The sequence below is a fragment of the Haliotis rufescens genome, unplaced genomic scaffold, assembly GCF_023055435.1.
Source record: "Haliotis rufescens isolate VD_foot unplaced genomic scaffold, xgHalRufe1.0.p SCAF_11, whole genome shotgun sequence".
In the NCBI taxonomy this organism is placed as follows: Eukaryota; Metazoa; Mollusca; class Gastropoda; order Lepetellida; family Haliotidae; genus Haliotis; species Haliotis rufescens.
The window spans coordinates 9,719,121-9,733,099 of NW_025963791.1; the positions used below are offsets into that span (position 1 = coordinate 9,719,121).

The window sequence follows — 13,979 nt, forward strand, 5'->3', positions numbered from 1 at the left end:
ATTTTTAACAGCGGGTTCTGTCTGAGCTGACTTCCGTGGACCGAAAATATGTCCGATGCAGACAACATCCGGATTAGGGAGAATATAGTAGGAGTTAGAGAAATGGATAATATAGATATGATTGGAACAGTCTATTCATCGTAGTAAATTCGGGAATGTACATTGGTCTGTTCTTGACGGAAATCCGGATTAGACAGCGTCATGTTTTTACAGATTTGGCTGTACTGTAATTTCTTTTTATATAAACGAGGGATGCGCAAGGGATAAAGTTCAAAATATTCTTTTCATTCCTATTATTTGATTGCTGTCATGAGCTTGTGTTTCTGACTTAAGACCATCCCCGATAATCCAGAGTATTCAATCTCGAGTCTCCAATTCGCTTCGCTTTGAGTCCGCTTCAAATGATATGATGCTAAAAATAGACGACCAATCAAATTCAATTCTTGACCGAGAGAAAATTTGTGAGAAGTTACATTACTTGAGATTGTTATGGTGACCCAGCTTTGGTGGCGTATAGGTCAATAGTATTAATCACCATAGATTGACGACAAGCACCTGGATAGACGTGGATGAGATAGCACCTACCAGATCCCGGTTTATGCCCCCGAACACAAGAGACGGTTTCTTGACAACTTTGAATTTCCACGCATCCACATGGATCTGGAATCCTGCATTGACATAGGCGTGGGCGTTCTGTAACATTAAACGTTATCTTCAAATATGTGTGTGTGTGTGTGTGTGTGTGTGTGTGTGTGTGTGTGTGTGTGTGTGTGTGTGTGTGTGTGTGTGTGTGTGTGTGTGTGTGTGTGTGTGTGTGTGTGCCCGTGTGTGTGCCCGTGTGTGTGGTGAGTTTGTATGTGTGTGTGTGTTTGTGGGTGCGTTTCTGATGCCATACCTGGGATCTTGGCATGATCTTGTATGATATCAGTTTGAACTTCTCGTCCTGTTTAAAAAGTTCCAGCGACACGATGAGCTTGATCTTCATGTCGATTTCCGTGATGAGTGACAGGAGCGGGTAGGACTTGACCACACCGTCCGCGCAGTCTGTGAAACAACATACAGGGGTCAGATTTCACCTTGCGTCTTATGAATAGATATTCAAATTGGCGTGTTGGCGCATTGAATTCCTTTTTGTGGGGATTTCCAGGCGCATCCGGACTAGAATTAGTTCCAAGCAACCTCTGTTGGTCGTACAACAGTGATTCAACCCTGCAATTTACCGACAACAACGATATTACGCCAGAACCTACCGACAATAGCAACCCAACCCAGACAACAGCAACACAACCCAGACAACAGCAACACAACCCAGACAACAGCAACACAACCCAGACAACAGCGCTACAGCCCCGGAACTTACCAACAACAGCGATGTGAGCCCCGGCGGCCTCCATGACGGTGAAGACGTCGGACGGAAAGTCGGGGTGGGCGTGTTTGATCATGACGTTACCGGCCCAGGAGCCGGCCTGCAGCATCACATAAAACGACATGTACATTATACTTAATAACATTCATTCATAGTATCTAAAAAAATGAAATTTCGATATCGTTAGCCACATTTGGTTCCCGTGTCCTTCCGTCTTGGTATGGCTTGACTATTACTAAAATGGCGCAAAATCATACTCACTCACTCACACACTCATTGATTCACTATTACATCACATTCTTTTTGTTCGGACGATAAAGGCTGTTGGAATTCGAAATTTAATAAGTGAGTATTGTTTAAGTCCGTTTTTATACAATATTCCACTCATATCACGGCGATCTACACCAGGAATGGGCTTCTCATCCCGGACAATGTATCAGATAATTACGTTCGTGTTAACGTGGCTTCTTCTTGTAAATTATAAACTTATCTGGTCACTGTGGGGTTGTGAATACGCAATGTCATTTAGTAAGTCTAGATCACGTAATTTTTGTTCCCCTCTGACAAGTGTAAATGGGCACGGCTGCCATTGCCGAAAGCTATGAATACACAGTGACATTTAGAAAGTGGTCAAATGTAACAAATGTTCTATTTGGGATAACACTATCTCAGTGAAGTACAGATTGTAGTACATTTTTGGGTAGAGTCCAATTCGGGATTCGAACCCACACTGCCAGAGTGAGGCACATAATCGCCTTTCATTTTTGTGGAAGCCTAAAAAAATACTAGACTCTCTACTTTACTAAGAAAGTGTTATCCGAATATAACATTTGTTACTGTGGCGTTGGTTATATTTTACATATTTTCAACCGTTATATTTGTCAAAGTTTTATTTATGTTACTGGAGGCACGAGTGGCCCCGTCATTTAAGGCGACGCAATTGTTGTTCAGAGTTGCGCCCAATTGGGTGACAGAAACCTACGATCGTGGGTTCGAAACCCAATTTCGCCCTGAAATTTTTTCCAGGTTTGTCAGTAGCTTATATGAAATTTCTATTGGATATGGAAGGGGTTTTGTCGTTTTATTTACACTAAAGTGGTAAACGTCCCTCCCATATGAAGCTGACATACAGAGATGTACCTGAAATACGGCTCTAAGCAGAGTTAAACTAACCTTAAATGAGACTTACATTTCTAAGGAGTACATTTCCTATCTTCCTCAGATGACTGGCAATAGCGCCGAAGTAGGCGTACCCCTTCTCCGACTTCTTGAGGTCGAGTGTGTCGATCAGCTTGGAGAGGGACATGTTGGCGCCGAACTGCATGCTGGTGTCTGTAACCTGTAAGGAAACAGTACCTCTAATATTACAGGACCGCCTCTGTGGTCTAGTGGTAGAGCGCCCGCCCGGAGAGCGGAAGGTCCGGGGTTCGATCCACGGCCGCGTCAATATCAAAAGACGTTAAAAGATGGTACTTGTTGTTACCCTGTCTGGCGCTCGGCATTAAGGGGCTAAAAACAAGGACTGGACGGTTCGGAGTCAGTATACTGTTTGAGTGGGGTATTCATGTTCAACTGCGGCATGGTATCTCAGTGAGCTAGCACTTTAAATCGGCATCAGCCCGGACTAGTACAAGCAGCCACACACACACACGTGCATGCACGTCGCTATATAAGTGCAATAATCTTTGACGCGACGTTAAACCCAATTTCACCTCACGTCACCTCGAATATTACAGTGATCGAATGGCTTCCGTCTGGCTCCCGTCTCATTTATAGCAGTGAACACAATAGTAATGTGTAAATATGATGTATGCTTGTCCATCTTCCCGAGGCAAGGGCGTTAACTGACAATAAAAGTCCAGTTTCCACCCTTGCCGAACTAGCCTGGAATTCCGGAGTTACATTTTGGCTTGAATGATGAACCGTGTAACGAACTAGACATCCGGTTCGTAAACAACATGGATTTCAAATCTTTTCATGTTTTTAATAAAGGTGCTCAAGTGATTTTATGCACTTCGCGGGGTAAGACCCATTTTATTACAATATAATGACTATCGATCAGATCGTCTTGACTGGGCGCCGCTATTTTGTTTGTAGCAAGTACAAGTGATATAAGAGATGGAATCTGATTGGTCAATAGGAGGGACATGGAAGGGTCATGACTCGTAATAGCCATTGGAGGCGCTACAATCGAGCCTGGAAATTCCAGCCTAGTTCGGCAAGGGTAGGAACTTGACATTTTTAGTCAGTTAACGCCCTGGCCTCGGGGAGATGGTTGAGTCGGGAGAAGACAAGTAGCACACGGTACAAAGATCATTCATAATCTTCAAAATATAGGTACGGTATACTGGAAATTTATAAAAAATATAGTGCAGAACCGACAGCGAGCCTGTATTCAACGGATATATGGCCAGCAAATCGCCAAAACACAACCCTATATAACGTTTGACGTTTAAAGGTATTGCATGTTCTGTGGTGGTGGTCTTTCACGTGTGTCCCTCTGCTGAGGTTGGGCTATAAACATGACAGGATGTCCACCCGAGTCACGCCAAGAATTCCTACACCGGTCAGGTTGAAAATGACTAACATCAGAATGACATCTGGCGTGTGAGGCAGGGCTGATCCAGCAAGGTGTGACTAGGGCCCTGAATGTGTCCAAGGCCACTACCAACAGGTTGTGGATGCAATATACCACTTGGAAAACAATAACATCCCTGCATTAGACCCAGCACCTTTGTGATAGCTTCACAACAAGCTTCGACAACCGCCGATCGCTTTCCTGATATGTAAAGATATGTATGATATGTAACTCCCATACTTTAACATAGGCTTACAATAGTCGTAGTGCTAAGATCGCTTTGTGCAAGTCAGCCCTGATCATGCGTAAACCGTCTGGGTTTGTGTACGCCGACCTGTAAGATCTGACGTCATTGAAAGACGAGACTTCCTGTTTATGTGATGAGTAATCATCTGTGAAGAGCAGGTGGTAAAACAAGGATGTACAGACGACGTAACGAAGGGCATGTACCTGGATCTGGTACAGGTCCTTGATGTGATGCAGGTCAATGTACACACTGAAAGGTCCGTCATCCTTGTATACACCTAGAACAGAGTACACATATCATCACCATCATCATCATCATCATCATCATCATCATCATCAGGGCCGGTGGGGTATCTAAGTGGTTACAGCGTTCATTCGTCACGCCGAAGACCCGGGTTCAATTCCCCATATAGGTACAATGTGGGAAGCCCATTTCTGGTGTTCCCCGCCGTGAAATTATTGTGGGTTTATTGCTATTAGCGTCGTAAAACCATACTCACTCATCTTCATCATCGTTATATTATCATTATTATGCAATGCAATGCAATGCAAAAAGGTAAAACATCGTTATGCTTTGTTATTCTAGTTTATAAATGTTACTCATTTACTATATATGTACTCCACTTACATATCACGGCGTGTCAGCTTAATGTGGGAGGAAAGCCCGAAGTAATTCAGGTCTGGGACGTTTACCACTTCGCTGAAACCCACGAGCACGGGTATGGTGCTGACAAACCTAGAAACATAATCGGGGCGAACCGGGATTCGAACCCACAATCACAGGTTTCTGGCGAGCCCAAGGGACGCAACTCTGCACAGCGAATTGCGGTGCCTTCGACGACTGGGCCACACGTGCCCCAACTGAACATAAAACAAGGTGAAGCGACGTCTTGTGCCCCCTTGTCTCATCCTTTAAACTGTTTATTCTATGTACGCGCTATGGCAGTGCGATTATCGATCTACGGTGATGTCATTGTTAATAATGCTGTTAATAGATCTCTTTAAAAAGTGCGTCTGAATACCAGGGTACATAACAATGGTGCGCGGGTGGCCCAGTCGTCTAAGCCATCGCAATTCGCTGGGCAGAGTTGCATCGCTTGGGCACGCCAGAAATTTATGATTGTGGGTTCGAATCCCGGTTCGCCCCGATTATGTTTCTAGGTTTGTCAGCACCATAACCGTGTTCGTGGGTTTCGCCAAAGTAGTAAACGTCTGAGACCTACATCACTTCGGGCTTTCTTACAACATTAAGCTGCCACGCCGTGATATAACTGGAATACTGTTAAAAACGGCGTTAAACCCAACTCACACACTCACTCATTATACGTTAATCCGGAATTCCTTACCCGGACGCATATGAAACACTATAGGTGAGAGAAAGGGGATTCATATGAAGTATATATTCCACTCGGATCCACTCGGCTTTTCTCGCTATATAAACTTGGGACTATAATCTGTATCTCGCTACCTGACGCAGTATTGCCGTACAACAGGCGGACCTTCTTTCCCTGGTTCTCCATCACGATGCCGGCCATAGCCTTCAGTGTTTCTGGCCTGTACCAAGACTGCTCGCCCAAACACAACCGCAGTCCATCCGCGCCGCACTCCATGCCAGTGCGAGGACACAGCTTCTTGTTCAAATCCTGAAATAATTATTGGCCATGGACAAAAACATAATTGTATAATTTTAAGTCTCATTTTCATCACTAAATGAAAGTTTTTGCGGCAAATGAATGACTCCTGCTGTCGGTAGTCTGTGGTGTAGACTATACCGTTATCTCCAGGGCTCTCATGTCAGTGAACCTACACAAAACCTGGATCCATTCACGTGGTTCTCGCGATCTCAAATTATCCGCCCTAGATTTTCATTAGCCAATTTGATTTGAAGCGCTACTCAGTCAAATGGACCAATCGGAATAAGAGTTTCAAAAAAGCCTCAAATGTTTGGTTGGCGATATCAACAACAGGGCGGCCAGTCCCAACGACTACTGTTGAGTTTGAGAGAAAATCAACATTAAAAAATTTTCATGGAATGGATTTCTTCATGTTTTTTTTTAAAACTGGCGGAGACAAGTCTTCCCTTATCCATTAAAAAAAATGAAATTCCTTTGATTGGTCGGTAAAATGTTAAATTAAATACAAATCAAGGGCGGGTAATGCTTGATAGCGAAAACCACGGGGTTCGCCTTGTCGCCTTGTGGTTCAAGTGTTTGAGTGAGTGAGTATGGTTTTACGCCGCTTTTAGCAATATTCAAGCAATATCACGGCGGGGGACACCAGAAATGGGTTTCAAACATTGTACCCTTTTGGGAATCGAACCCGGGTCTTCGGCATGACGAGCGAAAGCTTTAACCACTAGGCTACCCGACCGCCCCTCCTGTGTTTGATCGTCAAGCTGCAGATACAGATTCTCTCACCTCTATGTCAATACACTGGGATTGCGGGATGGAGGAGTCAACAGCGAAGGACTTCATGGCGTCCAGGATGGGTCTGTAACCTGTACAGCGGCAGATGTTGCCGTCAAACTTGTCCTCGACGTTCTGCTGGGTGGGGGTGGGGTTGTCGTGCAGCAGCCTGGTACAGACAGGGGTTGGCACACATCAGTTACAGTATTTCCTCCCCTGCTTCCGCAAATGTTTCCAGCATGGATACTACTTGGATACGACCTGAACGCCTTAAACGGTTCACACAAAGTTCCTTTACGATCTGAAAGCCTTCCAGACACCATCGACTCAATGTGTTCCTTGCCGAATACACTTTAAACAGCACTCTGATACCATCAAGACCCCAGATCCCCGAACGGAATCCAGTCACAATTACCCAAATGCCAACGGAGACCACGCAGACACCATCGGATACCACCAGGAGACCATCCAGACACTACTGGATACCACCAGGACACCATCAAGACACCCTTGGATACCACAAGGACACCATCCAGACACCCTTGGATACCACAAGGACACCATCAAGACACAATCGGATAATCGGATACCACCAGGACACCATCCAGACACCACCAGATACTACACGGACACCATCCAGATACCATTGGATACCACGAGGACACCATCAAGACACCCCCTGATACTACACGGACACCATCCAGACACCATTGGATACCACAAGGACACCATCCAGACACCACCAGATACTACACGGACACCATCCAGACACCATTGGATACCACGAGCACACAATCCAGACACCATCGGATACTACACGGACACCATCCAGACACCATTGGATACCACAAGGACACCACCCAGACACCACCTGATACTACACGGACACCATCCAGACACCATTGGATACCACCAGAAGACCATCCAGACACCAACGAATACCACACGGACACAATCTAATCACCAACGAATACCACCAGAAAATCCTCCAGACACCATCGGTTAACCCCACGAGACCATCTTGACACCACCTGATACTATATGGACACCAACCACACACCACTTGAAACCACACGGACACCATCCATACACAATCAGACACCCCCACGAGACCATCAAGACACCATCGGATACTACAAGGACACCACCTAGACACCGATGACCTGAGCCTATTAGATAATCGAAACCCGCTTTCAAATCTCCCTTTGATTTCAATTTGAATTTCATATCTCACCGTCAGAGATTTTCTGTGGTGTGAGTTTTCCATTATCTCATGTTATGCTTTGCTAATTAGACTGAATGGACTGTGTCCATGTAGCAGACATATTTGGTCCTGCGTTGTAACGTTCCACTTACCCGTACATGTTCATGACCATCCCCGGGGTACAGTACCCGCATTGGGATCCATTGAACTTGGCGATCCTGTCCTGTATGGGGTGGTAGCCATCTTTCCTGTTGCCGATACCTTCCACCGTGGTGATCTGCCACCCGTCTACACTGTACAGGGGACACAGGCACTGCAGGCACAAAACACAGGTATAGACCATTGGCACTGCAGGCGCATAACACAGGTACAGACCACAGGCACTACAGACACAAAACACAGGTAGAGGGGACACAGGCACTGCAGGCACAAAACACAGGTACAGACCACAGGCACTACAGACATATAACACAGGTACAGGGGACACAGGCACTGCAGGCACAAAACACAGGTATAGACCATTGGCACTGCAGGCACATAACACAGGTACAGACCACAGGCACTACAGACACAAAACACAGGGGACACAGGCACTGCAGGCACAAAACACAGGTACAGACCACAGGCAGTGCAGACACAAAACACAGGTACAGGGGACACAGGCACTGCAGGCACAAAACACAGGTACAGACCACAGACACTCAAGACACATAACACATGTACAGACCATAGGCACTGCAGACACATAACACAGGTACAGGGCACATGCACTGCAGGCACAAAACACAGGTACAGACCATAGGCACTGCAGACACATAACACATATACAGGGGACATAGGCACTGCAGGCACAAAACACATGTACAGGGGACACATGCACTGCAGGCACAAAACACAGGTACAGACCATAGGCACTGCAGACACAAAACACAGGTACAGACCATAGGCACTGCAGGCACAAAACACAGGTACAGACCACAGGCACTGCAGGCACAAAACAAAGGTACAGACCACAGGCACTGCAGGCACAAAACACAGGTACAGACCATAGGCACTGCAGACACATAACACATGTACAGGGGACATAGGCACTGCAGGCACAAAACACATGTACAGGGGACACAGGCACTGCAGGCACAAAACACAGGTACAGACCACAGGCACTGCAGGCACAAAACACAAGTACAGACCACAGGCACTGCAGGCACAAAACAAAGGTACAGGGGACACAGGCACTGCAGGCACAAAACAAAGGTACAGACCACAGGCACTGCAGGCACAAAACACAGGTACAGACCATAGGCACTCCAGACACATAACACATGTACAGGGCACAGGCACTACAGACATATAACACATGTACATACCACAGGCACTGCAGACACATTTCACATGTACAGACCATAGACACTGCAGGCACAAAACACATGTACAGACCATAGGCACTGCAGACACAAAACACATGTACAGACCAAAGGCACTGCAGACACAAAACACAGGTACAGACTATAGGCACTGCAGACACAAAACATATGTACAGACAACAGGCACCGCAGACGCATAACATATTTCCAGGGGGCATAGGCACTGCAGACACATAACACATGTACAGGGGACACAGGCAATACAGACACAAAACACAGGTATAGACCATAGGCACTGCGGACACATAACATATGTACAGACCACAGGCACCGCAGACGCATAACATATTCCCAGGGGGCATAGGCACTGCAGACACATAACACATGTACAGGGCACAGGCACTACAGATACAAAACACAGGTACAGACCACAGGCACTACAGACACATAACATATGTACAGACCACAGGCACTGCAGACACAAAACACAGGTACCGACCACAGGCACTACAGACACATTTCACATGTACAGACCATAGGCACTGCAGGAACAAAACACAGGTACAGATCATAGGCACTGCAGACACAAAACACATGTACAGACCATAGGCACTGCAGACACAAAACACAGGTACAGACCACAGGCACTACAGACACATTTCACATGTACAGGGCACAGGCACTACAGACATATAACACATGTACATACCACAGGCACTGCAGGCACAAAACACAGGTACAGACCATAGGCACTCCAGACGCATAACATATGTACAGACCACAGGCACTGCAGACACATTTCACATGTACAGACCACAGGCACTGCAGACACATTTCACATGTACAGGGCACAGGCACTGCAGACACATTTCACATGTACAGGAAAGAGACACAGCAGACACATAACACATTATACAAGTACACACCCATTAAGGATTAAAGTTAAATGAGCAAATGCAAAAGATTTTAATGCGTAATTTTGATACACCTCAATAAATTTGGGATGCTATTTCCTTACACTAACTTAATATTGTAATCATCTGAGAATAGTTCTTAGTGGATATTCCTTACACTAACTTAAATTGTAATCATCTGAGTATTGTTCTTAGTGGATATTCCTGTCACTAACTTAAATTGTAATCATCTGAGACTAGTTCTTGGTGGATATTCGTAAGGTTTTACCGGCGTTTTGTCATTTTGATATTAACTGTAGGGGTTGGGTAGGGAGGGACAGCCATGGGCTTAGAGTGCACGATTTGGTAAAAACAAAACCCAAGAACTCAAAGATTGTCCGCTCTCACTAGGACACTCTTTCACCTGACACAGCTTAGCTGCACCCTATCTACCACCCCTCCACCTAAGCTCCAGCCATAAGGCGTGTTAAGCATCTTACTGAGTTGATGGAGAAACTTGAGTCCTGTCCACTGGCGACGTCTTTCTGCGTTACCATGACAGCACAGCACCCACAGCCTCCTTCTCGACACATGACCTTTGTACCCCGTAGACCTGCAGTGTCCCGGATGTAGTCGTTAAGGGACGTAGTCGGGTCATATTCGCCGTGGACTGGAGAGTAGGGAATATGCGCGTCAGGCAACAGAAATGAATACTACACACTTTAAATGATAAAAATGTTGAAATACGAATGATGCTTGTCCGTAACAACACCTACCTGTATGCTGCTTGCCGTTTATAAAGAACCGGGCGGGTGTGCAAGCCACGTTCCTGTAAATGCAAAATTTCATATTAACAAAATCCTCACGTGAAATAACTCTCACCATGCCATGGAGCACGGATGGTCCAGTCGTCTTAGGCGCCCGATTCGCTGTGCAGAGTTGTGTCCCTTGGGCACGCCAGAAACCTATGATTGTGGGTTCGAATCCCGGTTCGCCCCGATTATGTTTCTAGGTTTGTCAGCACCATGCCCCTGTTCGTGGGTTTCACCGAAGTGGTAAACGTCTGAGACCTGCATCACTTCGGGCTTTCCTCCCACATTAAGCTGACACGCACATATATAACTGAAACACTGTTAAATGCGGCGTTAAACCCAACTCACTCACCATGCCAATGGAGCACATGCACCTGCACAATATTTTAGGCTCATAAGATCAGACTGTATATTCATCCTTATTTCAAGGGGTGCGGGTGACCCAGTCGTCTAAGGCGCCGCAATTCGCTGTGCAGAGTTGCGTCCCTTTGACACGCCAGAAACCTATGATCGTGGGTTCGAATCCCGGTTCATCCACATTATGTTTCTAGATTTGTCAGCACCATACCCGTGCTCGTGGGTTTCACCAAAGTGGTAAACGACTGAGACCTGCATCATTTCCGGCTTTCCTCCCACATTAAGCTGACACGCCGTGATATAAATGTAATACTGTTAAAAGCGGCGTTAAACCCAACTCACTCACTCACTCATTATTACAAATGCATAATTCAAGAAAAGATACCGATCCCTTCAGCATTCTAATAAAATGGTTGATCCATAACGAGGTTAACTTTCATAATATGTGTGTTTTGTGTGAGTATGTACCCACGCCTCGTTAACGCGAACCCTGATAACACGATGCATCGTTTTACTCGATCACTTTATGATCCTGCCTATAGATCGGTCTAATATCGAGTTATCGCTCCACTCTTATCTCGAACAATGATAATTCGAGGTATATTTGAATGGAGGACTTCCTGTTTTGACAGCTGTATATGCCACGTTGCTGACACGTCGGGATATGAAGGTTGAAAATTGTATTTGTATGTCAGATGTGTTTACTGGTACACTTTGTAACAGACACCCTGTATCAGGTGCACAACATGGCGGTACACGAGCGTTGTCATCTACCGCTCAGATGTATCAGTCTGTCAGCGGGTTGTTGTTACATGTTTCGCTGAATCAGCATTCTGGTCACAGGCCTCTCCCTGACTGTGAACAAATACGCAGCCATCATTTGAGCCGTGAATCAAATGTCAAACAGGATCTCTCACTACAGCGTCAGAGTTGTAGAACACTTCACAACTACAGGCAACTACGTATATCACGAATGATACATTTAAGTTATTGCGAATACAATTCGATTTATCAGTGGGTAATCAAGGTTTTTTTATGAGAATTGTGAACTTCGGATAAAACGAAGTTCGTCATACCCGGAGTTTGACTTTTTCACTACTCAACATCCAGGAGAGTGCTTAGAGCTGTTTGTTTCTCAAATATGACCTAAAGGTCTCTTCCTTTTTATAGGACTAATTTGTCTCAATACGAGCTCCAAATGTGTTTCATGCATTCCATTATTGACCTGTCTGGCCCTTTCATACAATCATGGAGGTAATCGCCGTGCCGTTTACTACAGCGGGACATTTTACAAAAATAGCCCTCTATGATGATTTCCGTCAGTTGATTACATAACACACACATCAAACACGATTTGACAACCTGTTTAAAACCGCATCTACATTATACGCTCAAGGCCGATGTCGGGGAGAGTGGATTTTTCTGGCATGCTATTAATCTTTCATTATGGCTTCCTTCTCTGTATATGAAACACGGATGAAAAGAGGACTGGGTCACCATTTTAGTCAGATTTATAACTGTGGCGACGTTTGGGCTTACAGTGCAGCGTTAACCCACATCCCGGTTCGCGCTACGCCGATACGCCCATTGTGTCAATACACAACTCCGCGAGATCAGTCAGTGAGTTCTCAGTTCTCACTTTTTGTAAAAACATTTGTCCATTGAGTGAGTAACATCGAGTGTTTGCTTTTTTACGACCCCAGCCTATATATAAAGCAACTGTTAGATCAGGGTAAACTCAATGTCTAGTGTTGAGAATGTAATATCTATGTTTGGATTCCATTTTTTGGACATAACCTTGTCATGTTTCCTATCTGGATATGTCATAGCCTGAAGTTGAAATTGTGTATTTAAGGCCACAACAAATGTATTACTTCCTCTTTGAATGTGTTGGTCGATTTGCGATGTTTTGGAATAACCCATTAATGGAGATGTATAATTTTTAGAAAATGTTGATTGTGCATATCGCACGCAGGTCCATACTTGTTAGTGTTCTCAGAGAATGACGTTCGTCAGACAACAAATAATTGTCCATGTCCACGAACACCTAACGTCATCACTGATTTCAGGGACCTGTTTAAGGACATATAATTGTCACCATTGTTTGACATTTTACACCCAATGAGTATTTGTTTCCGCAGATGGTACGAGTAGAGCCTTATTATTCTTTGTCGTTGAAATAACGAAGTCGTTTGTATTGAAAATTTGGTTAAAGCGAACCCAGTTTTAATCACTACATTGTTCGACATTATTAAAGGGATATTAGTCCGAAAACAACGAAGTTGCTCGTGTGTTCTTTAATGCGCGTTATTAAAAATACAGTAAATTACGTTTATAACGAACACGCTTATAACGAACTGAGGGATATAACGAATTGTTTTTTATGTCCCGGCCATTTGCTGTATATATGCTGAAAATATGCTTATAATGAACTTCGGTTGTAACGAACTAAGATTGGCAGTCACTAAAGTTCGTTATAACCGTAGTATACTGTACATGACATGACATGTACATTTTATTTTCACAAAATGTCCAGCATCACCTTAGGGACGTGTATGATTGGCCTGGATTTGTGAATAAGATACCCAGTGATGTTATATAGCAGGTATATTGGCGAGTGAGTGAGTGAGTATGGTTTTACGCCGCTTTTAGCAATATTCCAGCAATAGCACGGCGGGGGACACCAGAAATGGGCTTCACACATTGTACCCATGTCAGGAATCGAACTCGGGTCTTAGGCGTGACGAGCGAACG

The 13,979-nt window shown here is 44.9% G+C and overlaps 1 protein-coding gene across 2 annotated transcripts in view; it reads right to left on the bottom strand.

Moving 5' to 3' along the window:
* LOC124146369 (indole-3-acetaldehyde oxidase-like) overlaps nt 1-13,979 on the bottom strand; it is a 37,566-nt gene that overhangs the window by 21,484 nt on the left and 2,103 nt on the right. For both annotated transcript variants that reach the window (XM_048392191.1, XM_048392190.1), the window contains exons 3-12: nt 10,833-10,885; nt 10,557-10,726; nt 7,952-8,112; nt 6,608-6,764; nt 5,659-5,833; nt 4,395-4,468; nt 2,556-2,705; nt 1,361-1,466; nt 896-1,044; nt 586-693 (exon numbers count right to left, since the gene is read on the bottom strand). In XM_048392191.1, coding sequence (XP_048248148.1) covers nt 586-693; nt 896-1,044; nt 1,361-1,466; nt 2,556-2,705; nt 4,395-4,468; nt 5,659-5,833; nt 6,608-6,764; nt 7,952-8,112; nt 10,557-10,726; nt 10,833-10,885 — 1,303 coding nt within the window. The remainder of the gene's footprint in view (nt 1-585; nt 694-895; nt 1,045-1,360; nt 1,467-2,555; nt 2,706-4,394; nt 4,469-5,658; nt 5,834-6,607; nt 6,765-7,951; nt 8,113-10,556; nt 10,727-10,832; nt 10,886-13,979) is intronic.